This window comes from Rhodamnia argentea, chromosome 7 (genome assembly GCF_020921035.1).
Source record: "Rhodamnia argentea isolate NSW1041297 chromosome 7, ASM2092103v1, whole genome shotgun sequence".
NCBI classification, from domain to species: Eukaryota; Viridiplantae; Streptophyta; class Magnoliopsida; order Myrtales; family Myrtaceae; genus Rhodamnia; species Rhodamnia argentea.
This window is the reverse complement of record NC_063156.1, coordinates 5,117,110-5,139,933: the sequence shown is the minus strand read 5'-3', so window position 1 is coordinate 5,139,933 and position 22,824 is coordinate 5,117,110. Positions and strand designations below refer to the sequence as shown.

The 22,824-nt window shown below is 40.3% G+C and overlaps 2 protein-coding genes and 1 pseudogene across 4 annotated transcripts; 2 read left to right on the top strand and 1 right to left on the bottom strand.

Annotated features, from left to right (window-relative positions):
* The first annotated feature begins 1,442 nt into the window (after window positions 1-1,442).
* On the top strand, window positions 1,443-4,825 carry LOC115750911 (isoprene synthase, chloroplastic-like). The gene is made up of 7 exons (XM_030688541.2): window positions 1,443-1,735; window positions 2,447-2,714; window positions 2,918-3,284; window positions 3,432-3,650; window positions 3,738-3,876; window positions 3,994-4,242; window positions 4,339-4,825. Exons 1-7 carry the CDS (start codon window positions 1,532-1,534, stop codon window positions 4,636-4,638), a joined length of 1,746 nt encoding a protein of 581 aa, XP_030544401.1. The 5' UTR covers window positions 1,443-1,531; the 3' UTR covers window positions 4,639-4,825.
* Window positions 4,826-8,378: 3,553 nt separating this feature from the next.
* On the top strand, window positions 8,379-13,054 carry LOC115750912 (annotated as a pseudogene).
* Window positions 13,055-15,864: 2,810 nt separating this feature from the next.
* On the bottom strand, window positions 15,865-19,794 carry LOC115750921 (BTB/POZ domain-containing protein At3g22104). Of its 3 annotated transcripts, XM_030688555.2 has the most exons (4): window positions 19,590-19,794; window positions 18,900-19,455; window positions 16,813-17,922; window positions 15,865-16,586 (listed from the first exon to the last, which is right to left on the bottom strand). In XM_030688555.2, exons 2-4 carry the CDS (start codon window positions 18,960-18,962, stop codon window positions 16,140-16,142), a joined length of 1,620 nt encoding a protein of 539 aa, XP_030544415.1. In that variant the 5' UTR covers window positions 18,963-19,455; window positions 19,590-19,794; the 3' UTR covers window positions 15,865-16,139. The 3 variants fall into 3 exon arrangements, with proteins under 3 accessions (XP_030544415.1, XP_048137817.1, XP_030544417.1); XM_048281860.1 differs by lacking the exon at window positions 18,900-19,455 and having other exon boundaries at window positions 19,590-19,793; XM_030688557.2 differs by lacking the exons at window positions 18,900-19,455; window positions 19,590-19,794 and adding an exon at window positions 18,032-18,682.
* Between the last annotated feature and the right edge of the window lie 3,030 nt (window positions 19,795-22,824).

Genomic DNA, 22,824 nt, shown 5'->3' with positions numbered 1-22,824 from the left:
GAATAAGTGAATTTTTTTTATTTTTCCAATCAGAAATGAATTTATAGAGCACAATTAAAAAAACTTTTGGGCAAAAATTAATTTCTAAAGTAGAAGTATTACCATGCACGCATCTTCAGTCTAGTTGTTCGGGATTGAGATTTGAAGGCGACGGTTCCAATTTCTCACTTCACCAGCTTTCCCCACGAATGGAGGTATGTATGGATGTCTTGTTTCGATCCCGCCTCCCCGTGTCAAGTTCAAGTTTGAAAGGGATAATGATATGAATGGATTTTAAATTTTCGTTTAATGTACAATATGATCCATAAATATTTAATTTTATTTAATATGGTTCTTGAACTTTAGCCCAATGTGCAATGTCATATCTAAAATTTTAATTTGATCAATGTGGTCCCCGAACCTTTGTTACACGTCCAATTTGGCCCATGACCTATATGATAATGTTCAAAATTGTCATTTTATTAATTCCATTTCAATGACAACATTAGACATTTATCTTGGGGGTCTTGCGAAGATCTTATTTGGCACAATAGATTTCCCGATGATCTTAAAGAAGAAATCAACGTTATATTAGCTCATGTTAAGAAATTGGAAAAACGACACAAATGGTAACCAAACTTTAGGTCAATGTACAATGTGACCCATGAACTATACGAAAATTTCAATGTTGTCCTTAAACTTGAATATCAACATTGAACATTTTCATACAGCTAAGGGACTACATTGGATATTGGCTAAAGTTCGAGAATCACGTTGAATAAATTAAAAACTCAGAAGTCACATTATATATCGGATTAAAATTCAAAAACCATTTATGTCATTGGCCACGAGAGATCCAAAGAGATTGATCGAGCAAAATGGATGGGCCCCAAGACCATCATGAACCTAGACAAGTTAAGGGATCTAATCCTATAATGAGGCCTGCAAGCCCAGGCCACGGTCCTGTTTACCCGTCTTCGTCTCGGTTCTCGAACATTCAGGCGTCAATCTCTTTCCCGGATGGTGGGGCCTTTGTTTCTCCGGAAGTTGAACTGATCATCGCTAACTTCATTTTCCGTGTAGATTCGCTCGCTAGAGGTTTGCAGGAGAATAATGCTGGTGTAGGGACAACGCCCTCAAATAAAATCTTTCGATCCTATGAACGACACGGTTTCACGTGTACCAAAGCGTTTCCGACCAGGTGTTGCTGTAAAAAGCACGATCACGCCAATGGGTGGACGAGGGACGAGCCCAGCAACGTGTGATCGAGGAAAAGATTGAACGAGAGACGAATCCAGCAAACGTGTGATCGAGCGAACATGGAGAAGGATAGGACGAGAGGGGCGTGACCGAAAGGGGCGAGTGGAGTTTACCTGCAACAGTCAGAAAATCGATCTGGCGTATTCCGACGTTTTGTGGCCTTGGAAATCTAAGAGCCAGTATAAATATGGGACTGTTAACGTTGACGAGGGCCATGCACTGATCGCTCACTTCTCACTTTGCATATAATTGCCTTGGTTCGGTTCGGTTCGATTTTGCTCGCGCGCTATTAATGGCACTTTGTCTTTGGTTCGCACCTTATCTCCTTCCGGAGCTTTCCTCTCGGAGGGCTAATGGTCGAGTCCATTGTTCTGCGAGCACGCAGGTCACTGCTCCTCGGGAAGGGCGAAGATCGGCCAATTACCAGCCATCCGTCTGGACTTACAATTACCTTCAGTCCCTTGTCGCCGGTGAAGGTCGTCCATCTCGTCGCGAGGTGAAAAAGCACACGCTAGTCGCTTGTTCTCTCTGCACGACATATTTATGCTGAAGTTCTTCAAAAATATAGAGACGATTTCTGCAACATGGGTCCGACTTCATTATAACGACTAGCTGAGTGATCAAACGCTTGGTTCAAATAAAATAAGATAGATTCCGTGTCCGAAGTACGACGTCTTTCGCTCAAAATAAGCTTGGATCGTATGGTGGCCTCTTGTGGTGTGGAGCATTGACAGTGCACGTGGACATGGTTGTTCAGTGATTCCGTGGGAGAATTACTCTGATTGAAGTTTTTGAGTACCATCATGTTCTCAATGAGACATAAATTAAATCTTGAAATTAGAGAGGATGATCAAACCCGGTTGGGGTCGTACTTTCATGTTAGGCACTCGATCTAATAACTTTATGACTACGAAATTTGATTTACCGATCTTTATATCGTCATAGTCGATAAGTCATGCAGCCTCATCACTAAGATTTATCACTTATATCGGTTGGTTATATTTCGTTCCATTCCTAGTTTCATCCAGCCATGTCTATGATGGATGAATCGAACTGCAGTTTGACGAATGATGTCCATGTTTATTATCCACTAATCAGAATACTAGTTAGAGGAGGTTTTTTTTTTCCGAACGAGAACATAGAAAAACCCGAGCCTATCTAGGGTTCAAGAACTAAACGGTGGATTTTATACTTTCTTATAACGTAGGTTGAGCTACAGAAAGAAAAGGAACAGATGTTGGAAGAAGAAGTCAGAGGTGCTCTCAATGACGGAAATGCCAAACCCTTGACCATATTTTCTCTGGTCGACGACATCGAACGCTTAGGACTGGGATATCACTTTGAGGAAGACATCTCGAGAGCTCTTCGCAGATGTCTCTCGCCGGGTGCGGTCCATAAGAGCCTAGACAAGTCGCTGCACGGCGTAGCTCTCAGCTTTCGGATCCTTAGACAGCACGGCTTTGAAGTTTCTCAAGGTACTCAAATCCTAAATCCGACAAAATGAAAATGATCAGAAGATAATTCTCAAAAGTGGGATCAAGATGCTTTTGCGATTTATATTACGCTAACTTTCGTATATTAAGGGTTCGGAATGATCATAAGCAACAGATGATCATTCTGTAATCCGTTGAAAAAGGTTTTCCGGCCAATAGGACTGATCTTAGCAACGAATGAACAGATGTTTTCAAGATTTTCATGGATGAAAGCGGCAGTTTTATGAAGACCCTCGGTGGCGATGTCCAAGGTATGCTGAGTCTATACGAAGCCTCCCATCTGGCCTTCGAAGGAGAAGACATCTTGCAGAAGGCTAGAACATTCGCCATCGAGCATCTCCAAAGCCTTGATCCCCACGTTAGCAAAGATCTTCAAGACCAAGTGATCCATGAATTGGAACTACCTCTGCACCGTAGAATGCCATTGCTAGAAGCTCGACGGTCCATTGAAGCTTACAGCAGACGGGGACACACGAATCTCCTCGAACTTGCCGCGACGGAATTCAACACTTCGCAATCAATCCTCCAAAAAGATCTTCGGGAAATGTTAGGGTTAGTCTACGAACTCATAAAGATGAATCCTATAACTGATGGTGCAATTGATAGGCAATGAGGATATTAGACTTGTTGAAGGCTTGATATGAATTTGAAAAAAATTGCGATGCATACTCTGAAATTTTACTCTGTGAGTTGTTGCAGATGGTGGAATACCGTTGGCCTTGCGAAAAGGTTGAGCTTCGCGAGGGATAGACTAATGGAGTGCTTCTTTTGGGCAGTCGGAATAGCAAAGGAGGCTCCGCTCAGTAATTGCCGGAAAGCGGTGACCAAAGCGTTCGCACTGATCCTTGTCCTTGATGATGTGTACGACGTTTTCGGCACATTGGACGAACTGGAGCTATTCACAGACGCTGTTCGCAGGTCCGTCGCTGTTTGATATACTTGGAGATACTAATGTTCCTACATTTTATAAGTTGAAGTTTCACCTTGTCATCTGCGTGGTTTCAGATGGGACCTCGATGCTGTGGAAGATCTTCCTGCCTACATGAAGCTGTGCTACTTAGTTCTCTACAACAGCGTGAACGAGATGGCTTACGACACTCTCAAGGAGACCGGGGAAAACGTCATCCCATATCTAGCCAAAGTGGTAAGCGAAAAAGCCCTCTTCGGCACGCGGCGCCATATTGATTGACCCATCTACGCATCCGAGTTTCTAGGAATTCCCTAACTGATACGGAAATCTGGCGTTTCGATTGTTTTGCAGTGGTATGACTTGTGCAAAGCCTTCTTGCAAGAAGCAAAATGGAGTAACAACAAGATCGTCCCTGGAGTCGAAGAGTACTTGAACAATGGGTGGGTATCATCCTCAGGGCAGGTCATGTTGACTCATGCCTACTTCTTATCTAGCCCAGGCATGAGGAAGGAGGAAGTTGAAGCCCTAGAACAGTACCATGACCTCTTGCGGTTGCCGTCCTTGATTTTCCGTCTTACAAACGATATTGCTTCCTCATCGGTACGCATTCTTTTGGCCTTCTCTATTCCAAGTGAAATTCACGATCTTTTGAAATAGCTTCTTATGAAACGATCGGCGGAACTATGATCCTAACAGGCTGAGCTAGAGAGGGGAGAGACGACGAACTCGATACGGTGCTACATGCAAGAGAAGGGCATCTCCGAGGTGGAGGCTCGCAAGTGCGTTACAGAACAGATCGACACGGCGTGGAAGAAGATGAACAAGTATTTGGTCGATCGCTCGATTTTCAATCGACCTTTCGTGCGGATGGCCTATAACCTTGCCCGGATGGCGCATTGTGTGTACCAGGACGGAGATGCGATCGGAGCTCCGGACGATCAGTCGTGGACCCGCGTGCACTCCTTGATAATCGAACCCGTGTCTCTCTCGCCATGACAAAAATGTCTACATTAGTCTTGCAAAAAATCATTTCCTCCCGTTGGTGAAGGAAAATAGACGTATGTAAACTACGACATATGAGAAAAGTATTGGGTAGACCGGATGTAATGTGCCCCGGTTCATTTAAACGGTCGGGTCCGGCGAGTCCATTAATAAAGTAGGTGGTTCCTACTATACTAAATGATCCAAAGGCACTTAATGTACAAATTGTTTAATATCAGTCAACAAGCACATGAACAAAGATAAGGAGCCGGTGACAATAATCCAGTTTGACAAAAGAAAAGGACTTCTTTCCGAATTGCACTAATTTACTCGATTATATATGTTCCGTGATGCCACCGACTCCAGCTGCATACATAAATAAAAGTATATTCTATATGTTTAGTATTCTCTGGTGACAATGAAGCTTGTTCAAGCTATAAACTGAGACATACTGAGAATTGCTTGACATATGATATTGTTCAAGTCTTTTAGAAGTGTACGGTAAAATGGTCTTCAACTCGGTTTGTCAAACAGTTGGGCATGTCCCTATATCAGAAGGCGGGGCCTTGCTTCTCTGGAAGAACAAGGCATCATCGTTAAGGAGACTCTTGTTTGAGTGAAAGTGTTTTTTGAAAGTTAATTTTTCGTACTTTCATCCATTTGATGGGTCGAAAATAACTGGTCAACGGAAAATACTTTCTGGAGGTCAACGAAAACATTCATGCATAAAATTAAGAAAGTGAATTCCTAAATTTAAAAAGATGAAAACGCTTTCCGAAATTGCTCATCTGGAATTTTTTAATAATTTAATATTATACTTCATTTCTTTTCTTTCCTTCTCTTTTTCCTTCTCCCTCCGCCGGTTGTCCGAACTCAGCAACGGTGAGTGAACGGCCACAGGCATGGGCTAGGAAGGTCGAGCCTTGTCAGATATGGCGAGGTCGAGCTCGCATGAGGCCGGCGAGGTCAAACCTTGCTCGTGGCTGTCACACCGGCGACCAACGGAGGAATAAGTAAAAAATAAAATATTATTTAATAATTTGATTTTTTTTACTTGAGATAAAGTCATGAGATTGAAATCATTTTTTAAATGAGATCAACATATCAGAAAATGTTTTCGATCACATATCAACAAACAAATGAAAACTAACCATTTTCTTGAAAAATGATTTTTCGAAAAATATTTTCCTTTATCATGAAGTTTTCTCCCAAACAAACGCATATTTAGGTTCCGTTCGTTTCATGAAAAAACGTGTTGTTTCAGAAAAATATTTTTCAAGAAAATGACAACTATTCCCAAGATTCTAGGCCTCATCTTGATTTGCCTATGACCGCACGTTCTTATTCAGAAGCGATTAATGGTGCTACGTTTTTTTGTCGTGCCTTATCTTCCAAAGCTTTCTTCTCCGACAGCTAATGGTTCGAGTCCATTGTTCAGTGAGCACGCAGGTCTCTGACATTCGAGGAGGACGGAGATTGGCCAATTTTCAGCCAACTGTAAAAAATCACGCTCTAGCTATTTGTTCTTCATTCGAGACATTTAGGCTAAAGTTTAAAGAAATAAAGACGATTTTCGCTATTTGGTTCGAACTTAACTCTATTGTTTAGACGAGTGGTTACACGCTTGGTTCGAGTACGAAACATCCTGTGTTACAATTACAACGTCTTCCGCTCAAAGTGACTTTGGATTCTACATCGGCTAGTTGTGGGCGGAGCATTACCAGAGGTACGAGGATAGAGCGTTTCATGCATCAGTGGGGAATTAGTCTAATTGAAAATTCGACTATCCTCATGTCCTCGATAGTTCATAGAATTTTTTTTTTTTTCAGAATCAGAGAGGACAATTATACTAGGACAAACTGTCGATCAAACATGGTTGTGCTGTACCTTTATGTCGGGGCATCACTCTGACAACTTGACGACTATGAAATTCGATTTAATTACCTCTCGATTGTTGCAATTATTAATTCACGTGCTCTCATAATCAAGATTTTTATGGACGAAAGTGGTCATTTGTGAAGACCATTGATGATGACTTCTCTCTCTCTTGTTGTGTTTTTTTTTTTTTTTTGGGTTAATTTTTTCAAATTTTGCTGACACAGTTGTTCACGTACCTCAACAAGTCTATGTCCCGTAATTGTTATGTCATGTCAGTTAGGACTAAAACTGATTCAATCCGCGATCATAAAGACTAACTTAACCAAATTTAAATTTCTAGGACCAATTTACATATTAGCGAAGAGTTGCAGGACCAATTTTGACATTAGGTCATAACCTCTAGACAAAATCTCGAGCCTGCCACTTTAATATAATTTTCTTTTGCTTTTAACTTCCTTGCCAATTAATTTCCTATTCAAGTTTAGTAGAAAAAACCCACTTTTCACCTAAAAAAAAATCCAAAATCAGCCTTTTTGGATAAAGATATTTTACTTTTTGTAACAAACAATTAGAATATTAATTCAGGAACGACCATACTGATGTATGACGATAGAAGTTATGTTGTTCTAGACTCAGCATGCTATTCATGTGCGTTTTTCAAATACTCAATTACATTATAAAAGCACCAGTTCTTAAGCCCTTTTTTTGGGAATATTATATAAAAGAAAAATTTTAGACCTGTTTTACAGCAATTAAGTCATAAATCTTTCAATTTGGACAATTTAGTCCTAAACTTTTTGATGATTTGCCAATGTAATTCTTCCGGCCTATTTTGATTGGCAACCGCTGACATGGATGCTGGCCATCTGACGTGGCATGATCGGTGCTAACGTGGATAATTTTTATTTGTTTTTGAATTATTTTGATTTTTTAAACAAATTTTTTGGATTTTTTCTTATTTTTTCTATTGTTACGAGCTACCTACTTAGCCATGGGCAAGGCGCGGTGAATGGAGGAGGAAGAAGGAAAGAATAGACAAAAAAAGAAAAGAAAAAGGAAAAAAAGTGTTCCCTAAACCTTACGGAGTAAGACATGGATTTCTCAATAAGATAAATTCTTTTGATTACATGATGTGATGGACTCCTCTGAAAAACATTGGCGCGCGTGTAAACAAGGTGCTCTACCTAACTGAGCTATAGCCCTTGTGTTTGTGATACATATTTTATCATATTATGTAGATAATTTCTTGTCAAGATGAATATTACATGATTCAACATATATCTCCCAGTTTGATTGGTATTGCTTAGAAGTAATATTGGATTTATAATTCATCGATGGGATGAGTTCTTTTTGTTTCTCTTTGTGATGCTTGTCGCGAACCGTCCTGCGATTTTGTCCGAGAACGGGATAGCATCTGCCATCAATCACCTCAACGTCAAGCATGTGACCAAAAGAATCTCAGCACGGCTGAAGACTTCCATAGGTCCGAGATGTTTCTATAAATGGGGACCTATCTGCGATCAAAGAAGGCAGTGACTTCGAACACCGACTTCTCTTCGCGCTTACATGCAAATATCCATCTGTTAAAGTAGCGGTCGTAATTAACGGCTGTAAATATCTATCTGGTAATTGAAAACCGTATATGGAACATCATAATCATCTAAATATTAGCAGAGGGAAAGGAACGGTGGAGGCTGGTTTGTCTATTTTCTCTTGTTTTTTTATCTGGTATGGTGTCACATCTGCAATAGAAAGATCACGTCGCAGATGTTGGAAGCAAGCCCTTGAGCAGATGCCTTGGTGATGCGAGAGCATCCGATTTTGAGGAACCATCGACAAGTGCCGCCTTGGTTCCATCGACAAGTCCAGCTACATCGATGTTCAGTCAAGCCAAAGCAGATGCCCTGAAGCAGATGCCTTTGAGCGATGCAGGCGGGGAGGAACGAGTGTGAACGGCAATCTCAGCTGTAAAAGGTCTTCTGGTGTGCCCCTAGTTCGTGCCTCGGGGAACTTCAGGAAAAACTTTCACGAGCATACGTACAAGTTAGACTAATGACCGTACCATATTGCAGGCTTCCATTTTAAATTTCACACATAATTCTTTTTTGAATTGTCGGATTTAAGACAGCAAATGACAGATTTAAATTAGAACAGACAAACTCGAGCCTCTAGCACTTTGAACATTTGCATGTGAGTGAAGAGAAGTCAAGAAAAATGGACCCACGGCAAGAGAAAGGAGATGGAATGGAAATGACGCATAGGAAACCCAGGCTTCAATGTGGCAAATAGTTAATTTATCTTTCAGATTTACTTGCTTTGTTTGATTGTATATTTATCCCGAAGTTATGTACCTGTCTTAGAAAGTGAAATGAAAATTTTCCTTTCCACAAAAAAATAAAAGAAAAAACACGCGGTAAGCGAGAAGAAACCGAGGCTTCACTATGGAAAGTCACCTGTACGTATAATTATAAATCATTCTTTTCCAACAAGATGTCGGCGGATGTTCTCTTTACTTTTGGTCAATTTTATTCGACTCAATCCAATTGGTATCAATACTCAAGGTTGGCTTCCTTATTTAGAATAGAATTAATACCCATGTGCATATAAAAAGCATATAAATGACAATAATCAAGCGATATAGAGTAGGGAAATGTTGACGATACTGCCGGGGACAGTATAATTTCAACTGTAAATCCACACCATTATCACGTGTTTTTATGAAGCACTCATTGATTGGAAGATCGTGTGGTCAGAAATAACCGACGGTATTGTTAGACTGTTAGGTTAGTAGTTCCATATGGAATATGTTCCGACATCCCCTCTCACGTACAAAGCCGGATTAGAAATGGCATATGGAATTTGATGAATGGAATGGATTGTGTGCGCGAAATAAGCTAAGGCGAAACCTGGCTCTAATACCATATTTCAAAGTTCAATCTAAAAGTTTATTCCTTTAAACCGAAAGGTGGAGGGAGATCACATGTATACAAAAGATCGTACAAACCAATCGTCAAGTGATGCGGAATATATTTCAGCATTTCTCAACTAACTTGTTTCCATTGGTACGAGTAAAAATAAATAAATGAAAGAAGAAAATTCTCATATATATAAAATGCGCGGCACCCTGCGTCACCATCCACTACCCTAATTTGGATATTTGCAAATGGGTATCGACCATTCCGAATCAATCTGGGTCTAATTATTGTATCCCCAAGGAAATTAAGAGGGATTTGTCTGCATAATGAGGAAAGTGGTCCTACGGTCGACATCAACTCACTCTGGTTTGTCGTGAATCGCCCCCACAAATCTAGTCCTGCGGTTTCGATTAAAGGCGCACAGGAGAAGTTAGATATCTTCATTCGAGAATATTGCGAAGAGAGAACTCAAGTCCAATCCGATCAATCATATTCAGTTACATCTGCTTTCACTCAAAAAATTAATCTAATGAGTTATAAGCCACATTAGATATATTAATTGTTTTCACACCATACCACTTTTTTGACGTGAGACTTCTCTAACACAATTCACATATTTATATCAATAGTTTCGACGAGTTGCTGGTAAAGTGAGAAAGCCTACCTTGTCTTGTGAATTACAGAGACATTTAAGTATGCCAACTTTGATTAGTATACCGATTTAGGAACGACCATACTGATTAGTGTGCTAATTTTTGAAAGACCGAAGACTTCCCTTATTATTGTCGGACGGTGTCCAACCAAACAAGGCATACCCCTCTTTGAAAATTTGATTATCCTCGTGTTCTCCATGAAGTCTAAGCGAAATTATTCTCTATCGTTATGTCTCTTTACATTTGTTGCACATATATAGTCGACGCTATGCCCTTCAAAAAACTCCATAATAGGTGTCATTGTTCAACGCGGGTGACGCAAATAGGATCTTCTTCTCTAGGGTTCAATAGCCACTTTTTTTCTAATGCAGGATGAGCTACAGAGAGGGCACGAATGAAGGAGGAGGAAGAAGTGAGAGGTGCTCCTCAATGACGAAAATGCTGAAGTCATAAACCACATTTTGCTCTGGTTGACGACATTCAGCGCCTAGGATTGGGGATGTCACTTCGAGGAAGACATCTTGAGAGCTCTTCACAGATGTCTATCTCCGGATGGGGTCGATACGAGCCTGGAAAAGTCTCTGCATGGCATGGCACTTGGCTTTGAGGATTCTTAGACGGCATGGCTTTCATGTTTCCCAAGGTAATTCATCCTAAATCTGATAAAACAAAACTGTTAGAAGATAATTCTCGAAAGTGAGATTATTATACTAACTTTTTGTATATGCAGGTTTGAAGTGATTATAAGAAATAAAAGGATGCATTGAAAGTCCTCAAACTTGTCATGAAAGTACAATCAATTCCTAAATTTTTTTAAAAAGACAATAAAGTCTTAAAACTTGTCACGAAATTGCACTCAAGTTCTAAAATTTTTAAAAGGTGCAATTAAGTCCTAAAACTTATCATGAAAATGCAATAAAGTCCTAAAACTTGTGAAATTGGTGAAATCAAGCCCTTACGTCGATTACAAATTTTAAAATTTTTAGGACCTTGTTGCACTTTCATAACAAGTTTAGGATTTGATTGCACCTTTTGAAAGTTTTAGGACTTGATTGTACTTTCGTGATAAGTTTTTGGACTTGATTGCACTTTTTGAAAGTTTTAGAACTCAATTGTACTTTCGTGATAATTTTAGGACTTCCAACGCAATTATCTCAAGAGACAATAATTATTCCGTAATCACCTTAAACATTGAATTGTTGTATGCTAAACACTTGTAGAGACATATAACAGCTCAGAGCATAGGACCTCATCATATTCTCCCATGAACATATTATTAGGGCAGCGAGATTTCATTAAGGAACAGCTCCAAAGGATTTTTCTCTAATCAGATGGCTAATCTTAGCCACGGAAAAACAGATGTTTCCAAGATTTTTATGGACGAAAGTGGTTTTTTTGTGAAGACTCTTGGTAGTGACGTCCAAGGTATGCTGAATCTTTGTGGAGCCTACAATTTGGCCTTTGAAGAAGAAGACATCTTGCACGAGTTTAAAGCATTCGCCCTCGAACATCTCAGAAACCCTGACTGCGACATCAGCAAAGATCTTCGAGACCGAGTGAGCCATGAATTAGAACTGCCTCTGCACCGCAGAATACTGTTGCTAGAAGGTCGACGATCCATCGAAGCTTATCATAGCAGACGCTGATACGCGAATCATCGGATCCTCGAAATTGCGGTGACCCACTTCAACACGTTGCAATCAAGTCGCCAAAGAGATCTTCAGGAAACGTTGGGGTCAGTCTACAAACTCATTAGGATAAAATCCTAGAATTGATGTTGGAATTGATGGGCGATAAGGATATTAGACATTGCAATGCTTACAGTCGAATTATACTCTTTGAGTTATTGCAGATGGTGGATTAATGTTAGCCTGGCAAAAGAGTTGAGCTTTGCGAGGGATAGACTAATGGCGTGCTTCTTTTGGGCGGTTGGAATTGCAAACGAGCCTCCGCTTGGTAATTGTCGGAAAGGGATGGCCAAAGTGTTCCCGCTGATCCTTGTCCTCGATGATGTGTACGACGTTTTCGGGTCATTGGACGAACTGGAGCTATTCACGGAGGCTGTTCGCAGGTCCGTCGCTCTTTCGATGTACTTGGAGTTAATAATGTTGCTGTATTTTAGAAGTTGAAGTTCTTTACCTTGTCATCTGTGTGGTTTCAGATGGGACCTCGACGCTGTGGAAGATCTTCCAGGCTACATGAAGCTGTGCTTCTTAGCTCTCTACAACAGCGTGAATGAGATGGCCTACCAAACTCTCAAGGAGACCGGGCAAAACGTCATCCCATATCTAGCCAAAGCAGTATGCGAAAAAACCTCTTCGGCATTCGACACTGTACTAATCGAACCATGTACGCATCCAAGTCTTTCGGAATTCCCTACCTGATACGGAAATCTGGCATTTCGATCGTTTTGCAGTGGTATGACTGGTGCAAACCTTCTTGCAAGAAGCAAAATAGAGTTACAACAAGATCGTCCCAGGAGCTGAAGAGTACTTGAACAATGGGTGGGTATCATCCCCAGGGCAGGTCATGTTGACTCATGCTTACTTCTTATCAAGCCCCAGCATGAGGAAGGAGGAACCTGAATCCCTAGAACAGTACCATGATCTCTTGCGGCTGCCGTCCTTGATTTTCCGTCTTACCAACGATCTCGCTACCTCCTCGGCACACATTCTTCCGGCTTTCTCTATTCCATGTGAAATTAATATCCACATATTCATAATCTTTGAAATAGCTTATTATAAAGTAATTGGCGAAACTACAACCCTAGCAGGCTAAGTTAAAGAGGGGAGAGATGACGAACTCAATACGGTGCTACATGCAAGAGAAGGGGGTCTTCGAGTCGGAGGCTCCGGAGTGCATTACAGAACAGATTGACATGGCGTAAAAGAAGATGAACAAGTATTCGATCACTCGACTTTCTATTTGTCTTTTGTGCGGATGGCTTATAACCTTGTTTGGATGGCATATTGTGTATCGAGGTAGAGATGCAACGGAGCTCCGGATGGGGCCATGTGCATTCCTTGATAATGAAACCCGTTTCTTTTGCGCTATGATAAAAAAAAAATGGCTAAATTAGTTTGCACAAAATCATTTCCTCTCGTTGGTGAAGGAAAATAGACGTATGTGAATTGGGAACTACAACATGTGGAAAAAGTATTGGGTGGACCGGATGTATGTGGCCCGGTTCATTTAAACAGTCGGGTCCGGCGGGTCCATAAATAAAGCAAGCGGATCCTACTATACTGGATGATCCAAAGGCACTCAGTGTACAAATTGTTTTAATTTCAGTTAACAAGCACATGAACAAAGATCAGGACCCGGTGACAATAATCCAGTTTGACAAAAGAAAAGGACTTATTTCCAAATTGCACTAATTTACTCCATTATACATGTTTCACAAACTCCAACTGCACACATAAGCAAAAGTACATTTTGCCACTCTCCAATTCTATATATTCTGTATTCTCGAGTGACAACGAAACTTTTCAATCAATATATTACCTTATTGAGAATCGCTTGACGTACATTATCACTTAAGATTCTTTGAAGTGTACGATCAAATGGTCGAAATCTTTGCATAGAGAATGGAGGAAGAAGGGATGTTCAAAGCGTGAAAATTGTTCAAAAAGTCTCAAATTTATTGTACAGCGGCCGACTTAATTCTAAACATTTCAATTATGCCAATTAAGTTCTAAACTTTTAGACAATTTATCAATTTAGGACTAAGCTTTTCGCTTGTACTAATTTGATACGAAACCTTTTGATAATATGTCAATTTAGTATTTTCGGAAATAGGCGATATGGCCGTCTAGTCATTGCCTAACATGTTAGGAGAAATTAACAACAAGGTACCTAATGTAACAATCATGTCTCTCTCGTAAAATTTGATTCTAGAATTAAAACTTTCCCTGCATCAATTCAAATTCATTTCACAATTTCTGTCCTTCATCAAAATCATGTCTCTATCTCTGTCTCTGTCTATTTTTCCCTGCTTCAAAAGGAGGAGACACACCACATCGATTCAACGGTCAAACGACCTGTTGCTTCGACTCAAAGCTTCGATCATTTCGGCAAATTAAAATTCAATCAAGGAGTTCCTTTTTTAATATTCTGATTATTTGTCGGAAGTTTAGATGCGATCCTTAAAATCGTGTCTTTTTTCCTCGATCGTGTAAATACGTGAGACCTCGTGGCATGGGGGGACAGAAACAGGAGTAGCGTCTAAGGAAAGATCACACTCTCCCGGCATTTTTTGCCTTTTAATTTGATAATTACTTGTTTAATTAGTGACCTAATTACTTGATGATTGACATCTCTCTTGGTTTCAGCCAGAGGTGCTTTTCATATGAGGGAACTTCATTTCGATTTGAAAGTCCATTATTCATTTATCTTCTCACTAGTCTTTAGTTTGTGATATCGCTCCACACGTGACTTCTTAAGAAAGCGTCGATTCTTGATTAATATCCGTAGTGACAAGCGTGTTAATTACATAGCTATAGACTGTAAATGCCGAGGCCGATCTGTGCCGGCCGGGCCATAATCGCCTTGTAGCCTGGGCCGCCCCGTGCTCGCCCCCCAGTTCATACCATTTTCCCTAAAAAAGAAAAACGAGGGTAAGTTGGTGGTAGGGTCTCTGTTTTTGCAACTTGGTTGAACGAACATTCCTTCATTTCTTTCTTGAAAGATCATGAACATTTAATTATTATTAGGCAAGACATCTCTCCTAAAACAAATGCTCATCGAGGAACCCCAAGCCTGCCTGACTGAAACATTGTTAAATCGAGTTTTTTTATTGGCCGGGGACCATCTTGCATAAACCCATTTTTATAGATGATTAGCCGCGCCATCTCATACTAAAATTTTAGCTATTTGCATTTTAAAACGTGTGAAGGTACAGAAATTTCATCATGTTTTCAATTAGTCCTAATAATTTGTCTGGGGGATAGATAAATATAAATCTTAGGTGTGCTCTGCATCTCCTAAGAATTGAAAATGATAGGTACAACTGAAATAAAATTTAGTCAATGGTGTGACAGAGGAAACGCCAGATACACCACTGGCATGGTAGCATGCAAGTCATACCTAGTAACATATGATCATCCGGTTAATCTTTCTTTCTTCACTACAGCGAAGGAAAAAAGAAGCAATTTTTTTTTTTTTTATGTGAAATATGAAGGTTTGGTATTCTTGGGAGTTGGGATTCAGACATGGTACCTACCTCCAATAATGCCAAGTGCTAGTGTAACATACATACATATATGTCGTGCTATAGTTAGAAGTCTATAGAAAGAGCTACTGTCCAAAAGAGTGACTGAAGAAATATTGCCTGATAGCAAATCTCACTCTATCTGGGCAACCACATGTGCCCTGTTCATCATCTTACCCAAATTATCATCCTATTCTGGCAGGTCAACCACTGTGTTGGCTTCACTCTACAATTTTAATCTCTCTTTCCCAGAATTAAATCTTTCCCAAGTAATTTATCATGTGGTGGGTACAAGTTGCAATGTTATCAGCCATTTTTACTGTCACAGGACATGAGCTAAGGTTCTTTTTTTCTTCGATTGGATGAGGTAATTATGTAGTGTTTAGTAATTATTCATGTTAAAAAAACTGGTCATAAGATGCCAGTTGTGCTGTGATGCTCAGCAAGAGTTGGAGACAGCACGTCAGGTTTCAAAGCTTTGTGGTTTGGTGCTGGGTTGTGTGAACTGTAAAGAGAACAAGCCAATTTGGCATTATCAGTTGTCTTGAGTGAGAATGACATGGAAAAGGACTTGACCTAGGAGACATGACACTCGGGGCATGCATGTGCTAATACATTCCATGCTTTTTGTCTGCAAAAATGCAAGCTCTCTTTCCTCTTCCCTGTTGCTGTACAACCATGATCTGAATCTCTTGCAAAAGAAACAACTCACCATTGACCTCAAGCTCAATTTGCACAAAAAGAGAAGGTGGGCAAGGGAAAAAAAAAAGCAAGCAAGCATAAGGACACATTGCTCTCGCTATACAACCCTCACAAATATCTAAGAAAACAGAAGATTCATAAGTTATTTGCCTAGTATTATCACGAGCAAAGCCTCGGTAAAGATCTGCTTCTGTGGCTTGACGACACTCTCGATCTGAGTACCTTGGCCATTTGAGTCTGCATTTTCCGGCAAAGTTTCTCTAATTCTGTCACTCTCGATTGCATCCCTTGCAATTGAGCCCTAAGCCTCACATTATCGGTCGAAAGATCGAGGTCCCCTGCATAGAGTACTATCTGTTCGCCTGCCTCGTCTTTCTTGATGTTGCCACTGAAACTACAAGGTGAACTGGTGAAGGCACTAGTGTTGCTGGACACCCGGATCAAGCTTTTGAGCCTGAATTCTTGAGAATTTAGAGCTTGCATGATAATCTTGGATGGGAAATTTGAATTCTCTGAAAGATGTTTGCAAGCTTCGGCTGAGAGCTTCCGATAATTCAAGGCACGGCAGATCTTGATCTTTTCTTCTTCAGACAATCCCGCATGCACCTTATGGAAAGAAAAACAAATTAAGTCCAAGGAAACCAAATATTTGAGGTAAAAATCGTATTTTATTGGAGAAGTTTCATCAATTTTTAAATCAAGCTGTCAAAGGTCCCCGCTTGAGCATGAAACCGACTGAGGATAAAGATCATTAAGCTAACATATGATATCTTTCGAAAGGTTTTTCGTTTTGTATCCATCATAGCAACAATGACTCAGCAGAAATAAGTACCTCCATGTACATGTCCACAGCATGATACATGCAGTCGAACGAGTCTCGAGCAGAATCAGGAAGGACCGTAGCCAAAGCGAGGAACTTCGAAGGTTTCAGATACGGATCAGGCGCTACTTCAGCTATGTACAGATCCATTAAGTTAGCCACTTTCTTCAACTGCACTTCAGGCACTCCACTAGTTCCTTCCTTCAGAAATGCTTTCACTAGCCTTACTACAAGATTTGTGTCATACAAAGAGTTCGTTCCTTGAGGAGATGGAACAAGCAAATTGTCCAATGTCGCTTGATCAATCTGAGAGGCGATCATAATCTCTAACTTGTTTCGGCTACCTTTGCTTATGTTCAAACCCAGTGCGACTCTCAGAATCCCAAATAAGCTTTTGCAAGGGACGGAACTTGGCTCCAGACTATGGAGCAAATCGACCACCGTTTCCATGATTTTGCACTTCTCATGAGACATGGCAGTGTGGAACTTGGATTTCTGGTAAAAGAAGAGGAACTTACTAATTGCAGCGTGTTCGACTTTTTGCTTGATCATGGACCCAACCATCATCACGAGCAAACTCACATCTATGACTAAGAGATCTTCAAACCACCAATTTGCTCGGGAGAAGCTGCTCTTCAAACTCTCCGTGCTCTTTGTTTCACACGAGAACCGAACCCCGGAATAATCCGACGAAGAAGTCGACGGACTTGGACTCCGTTCACTCGCCAATGCCAATCTCGTAGTGACAGAATCCAAGCATCTTTCGAGGAGGCCTGATTTACTCGCCACTGGAAAAGAATTTTGGCACTGCCTGAGTGCAACCATAAGTTCAGACCAGGTCCAATGTCTGATCTCTTCAAGAGATTTCTCGGTTTGTTCAATTAAGTTACTGTGTCCCGAGATAGAATTGCTCATCTCCATGAAATTCGCAGCACAACTCAAGAGGGTCGCGTTGAGAGGAGTTATTTCGGTCTTGCTCCTGTTGTAACAGAACCTGCACACGAGCTCAAAGCTCTCTGCTCCCCCTGGAAAGTCATTGAATATCACTTTCAGGTTCCCAGTAGAGCAGCTTGATTTGCTGAACAATTTGCCCAATCTTCCTGAATACGAAGAGAGGATTTTCTGCAAAGAATCACACAAAAACTGAGTCAGCCCATATGGAAAAAAAAAAGAAAAAAAGTACCCCACTCCAATTAACCAAACTGTCAAAGTGAAGAATTGCAAGGAATACCAATTTCTTTTAAGTAAAATTTCCCAACGAACACTATAGGAATAAATCTAGGAAATCAGACTAAAGAAATCTCGAAATCACTATCTTAGTTGAATGCAAAGAAGGATTTAATCTCAAGCAGCAAAGCCAGGAAATTTAAATGAGAGAAGAAAAACGAAACAAAACAGAAAGAGCATATTCTCTCAACCAATTTGCTACACCAGAGAGGTGAGAGGTCGCTATTAGGCATTGAATTCGCATTGAAAAAAAATAAATAAATAACAAACGAGCAACGATCCATATTTGCAGCAAAGCCCTGCAAAGAAGGATGAGAACAGTAAAAAAATGGCCATGAAAGCAACATTTTGTACACTCCACCACAAAAAGGGACTTGAAATTGGATAGAAACAAATGACGAGGATGTGCATTTAAGGCCCTAACGACTCCAATAAATTACTCAGCCGAAACAGCACATAAAGACACAAGCTTTTTAATGTGAACTCTCTGTGCTTATGATCCAAAATAGATGCAAGAAAGAAGGGTCTTGTTCCTATGACCCACAATCTGCAAATGTAGTTGCAACTTGGAGATTTTAATGGTGGACGGTTCTGTCAAAAATTGCAATTTCGAATGAAAAGGATGATTTTTTTATTGAGAAACTTTTGCATGAGGAAGAAGGAAATTGAAAGCTGCTACATTTGAATGCAAAACAAATTGGAAACTACAGGACCTCAAAGAACGGTCCTTTGGAACTGCAAAACTAAAATTACGGAACGAAAAGACATAGCGCATAGTCGGCCCTCAGATAGCGATTGGGAAATACTGGGTTTAGATGAAAAAGGTTGCATTTTTATTCTCGGAGGATGAAGCTGGGTTGCAGAAGAATCACCTTGTTCACCATAAAAGTCTCTTCGCCATTGACGTCCACTTGAAGATCACAGAGAGCTTCCATGACCCGAGTAGCAAAAACCCCGGGCTCTCAAGCAGCAAAATGGAAAATTTAAAAGGGGGCAGAAAGATTAGCCAACAAACCGAGACAGAGATGCGAGAGGACAAGAAAGTGAGAAGTGGGGAACAAGAAACAAGGCCATATTCGGAGATGGGGAAACAAGACAAACAGAAAAAATCCGGCGACTTTGAATTTTTTTCTCCTGTCGATGGCGTTTCGAAGCAAATGGGCTCTGTCGTGTAGTGACACAGTGCTAGTAAGTGGTCGATCGGTGGAGACGCTCGCTCTCTCCTTTTCCCTCTCTCTCTGGTGTTGCTGTATAGTGCAGAGGAGGAGAGTCTGAGAGAGAAGAGAGAATGTGAAGAGGCAACAAGGTGAGTAAAGACGCAGAAGAAGAATATAATAGCGTCAATGTCTCCCCCAGAGAGAGAGAGAGAGAGAGAGAGAGACATATATATAGAGAGAGAAGTGACCTAGTTAGCTGTGTCTGACTTGCCTGCAAATCATCATATGAAATGAAAATGGAAAAAAATAGCAGCACAAAGAAATTAGTATCATTCATTATTATCAACTATTGAAATGAAAATGGAAGCTGGGGATCTTCTTCTTCTTCTTCTTCTTCTTCTTTACCTTTCTGAGACGATTCCAAGCTTAGAATTCACACAAGGTTCTTGCTTTCCAATCACATTCCATCTCCACAACCTCTGCAAAACTCTGTAGATCACGCATTTTACCACCCCACCGTCCTTGATCTGCTTTAACTCTGCGTTCGTACCGGAGATTTAACAGTTCTTTCTTTTCTTCTTGCAATAAAGTAATGCTTTTTTTCCCCCTGGTGATGCAATTCATTAAAAGTAGTCGTCTTTCTTCATCTTCTTTTCTTCTGTGGTGCAGTGCCCTCTGGTATAAATATTTGCATAATGCAGAGATGGCCCCGCTTGGACTGTCATGGGGGAGGATGGTGACTTCGGGGTCAACTTTCCAATGAGTCCGCAGACTGGGCCCGGTTTGAGGATCCGACTCTAAGTTGGCTCCTTGCCCTTTTCTTCTCTTCTCTTCTCTTTATAATCTAATCATAATCTTCTTTCGTCGAATTCGAGTGCTCGGTGCGCTAGTTGAAGATCGACTAATCCTTTCTTTTGTCGCAACATCCCGATCTCCTTAGCGCGTCGAATTATTAAAAATTCGCGCTACTGCATGACCTTTCAGAGGACGACACGCGAGAACAAATTTACAGCAGTTTGTTCGCTTAATAAGTTGGTTTCTTGGTTCCCTGCAAACCCGTGATTTCCCCCACTGGATTAGGCCTTTGGCGGGAAAATTGATTAAATGGTCAAAGGGTGGGCATGCTTGTGTTTGTTTATTTATGCATATTGTCACGATTTACCATTCATTTGAAAGTGATGTGCTAACAAAACTCCATAGTTGACTTGGACGCGAAATGGACAAACTCTTGTAGGTCTACCTCTACACGACCACAATATTGTCAACACAAGGTTTTAAACTGATTTTTTTTTTTTTTGCTCGAAGGTTTTAACCTGATTTAGTGGGTGAAAAGAGCATGTGAATTTTTAATTATTTATCCTTTATTGGTTGACTGAGTAAATTTCATTGCTCAATTAGGACAGACATTTCCACTACAAGCCACAAGAAAGAAAATCAATCTTAAATAAGAAAAAAATCTTCGACCAAATAAAAAAACTAACAAAAAACCGATTCCTGAATTACTCCATTAAATGATCCCGTGCATTATGCAAGCCAACATTCGAGCCGGCATCTCAAACAGGAAATTATTCGAGTCAATATGATGGGGAGACCAAATCTTCTTTCGTGATGCTTAACCACTAATCCGGGTCGTGCTCGGGTGACACCCCACAACGTGGACTCTTGTTTTGTATGTCCGAAGCTTACGACCTTTGTGAGACATTTGGTTGCGTAAAAGAGGAATCGTAAGAAATATTGCTCGACGCATTTATGTTCGAGTTTTGACAATGTATTTAGTAAAAAAAAAAAATGTAGTACCTTTAGATCACGTGATGGTCGTCGATCTCTTTTTCCTTTTTTATTTTTTCGATTGACGACTTTTTTTTGGTCCTTTCAAGATTTACCCACCAAAGCAGACCAGCTATAAGTTACCAATTTCTCGAGAATTTACCCATGAAAAGTAAAGAAAGCCAAGTAATAATAGGCAAACTTTACCAGCTGCGAAAGTACAATTAGAAACGCTCCTTTTTGGAGCCATAGGATCAAAGTCCCATCGTGCATCAAATCCCCACGGTGGGATCCACAAAAGGTGGGCCCAGACAGCAGTTGGGCCGTCAGATTTGAAGGGTGGTGAACCTGATGATATTACCATTATGATTAGGACATCATTTATTTTCCTTTATTCAAGGGCACATGATGTCTTCTCAAATCTTCATGGTCCTTTTCTCTTTTTCCCCCCTTCGCCCGCAAAGCTTCGCATTCAGCATTCATGGTCAATCCATTCAATCATTGACCAATCATCTTCTCTTCCCTTCGTATAACATCTGGCATTTACGTATAAGTACGTATATGTATTTCCATTTATGTTACGAATTATCATAAATATGGATGTCTCTAATACATAACATGACGAAGCCATGCTATGGGTAGCTTAAGGCATCCCAATGGCACGAAAAAATACATTGCTCGAGTTGTCGGTCAATCGATTTCTGACACCTTGAGTCCACATAAATTCAAAGAGAAGTAATCGCGCGATTATCTTTGAAAGACCGCCACTTTAATATTCATCGGATTTAAGAAGTGCTTAGAGACGGATTCTGGAACGGCGCCACCATATCTTCGGTGGGGACATTCCAAGATTTTTCCTCCTGATGTGGATATTTTTTTTTAATGAGAATTTAGTCTTGTTCTCACGTATTTAATTTTGCCCACACTGAAACAATTTTATACACTGATGTTGACCTTAAGATTTTATAGAAAGACTAGACTATTTTCAACTCATTTCACATGGATAAATATCCTAGGACGCACGAATAGTTACCTAAATGACATTGGTATGAAAATTTTCTAATATAAGAAGTAGCTAGTCGGTATAGTTTGTATGCAATGTAGAGAAAAATAAATACAATGCGCGTCAAATCATGGGGTCCGTATCATATCTCAATATTTGTAGGAGCGTGCCATCTACGTCCCTTTTGATTATTTATGTTAGGTATGATCCTCCAAAGATGCGTCACGTCATCGACAGAAAATATAATACTAGGCTTATTTTCGAATTTAAGTTTGTGGGATCCTCGATGTCACCACTTGCCTAGGCAAGTCTTTTTTTTTTTTGTCCAACTTGCCTAGGCAAGTCGATCAAGCAGAATCATAATGAATTGCAATCGCAAGGAAAAAGGATTGCTGATGTTTAACTCTGTTTCTCTCGCACTGCGATTCAAAATTCATCTTTATTCATACCCTAATTAGAACCATTAAAAAAGATCTCTTTCGCATCGCTCATCTATGGATTCAGTGTTATCCTTATGTGGTGAAAATTATCCAAAAAATCTTAAATTCATTGCACTTTTGCTAATTCAATTATAAACTTTTTAGTTTTGCCAACTGTGTTCTAAATCTTTTCATATTTTGCCAATTTAGTCCCCGTAATCAATTTTGGCTAGAAATCGCTAACTTGGACACCGTCCTATGTGTCGACTTGGACACTGTCTTATGTAACACGGTTAGTGCTGATGTGGATAACTTTTAATAATACTTTAATGGTTTTTTGAATTATATATATATATTGCTTTCTTTTTCCTTTTGCTAGTGGATGGACTGGCCATAGGCGATGGTTGGGTGGGTTAGCCTCGTCGAGGAGAAGGCAAGCACCCGCGAGGCC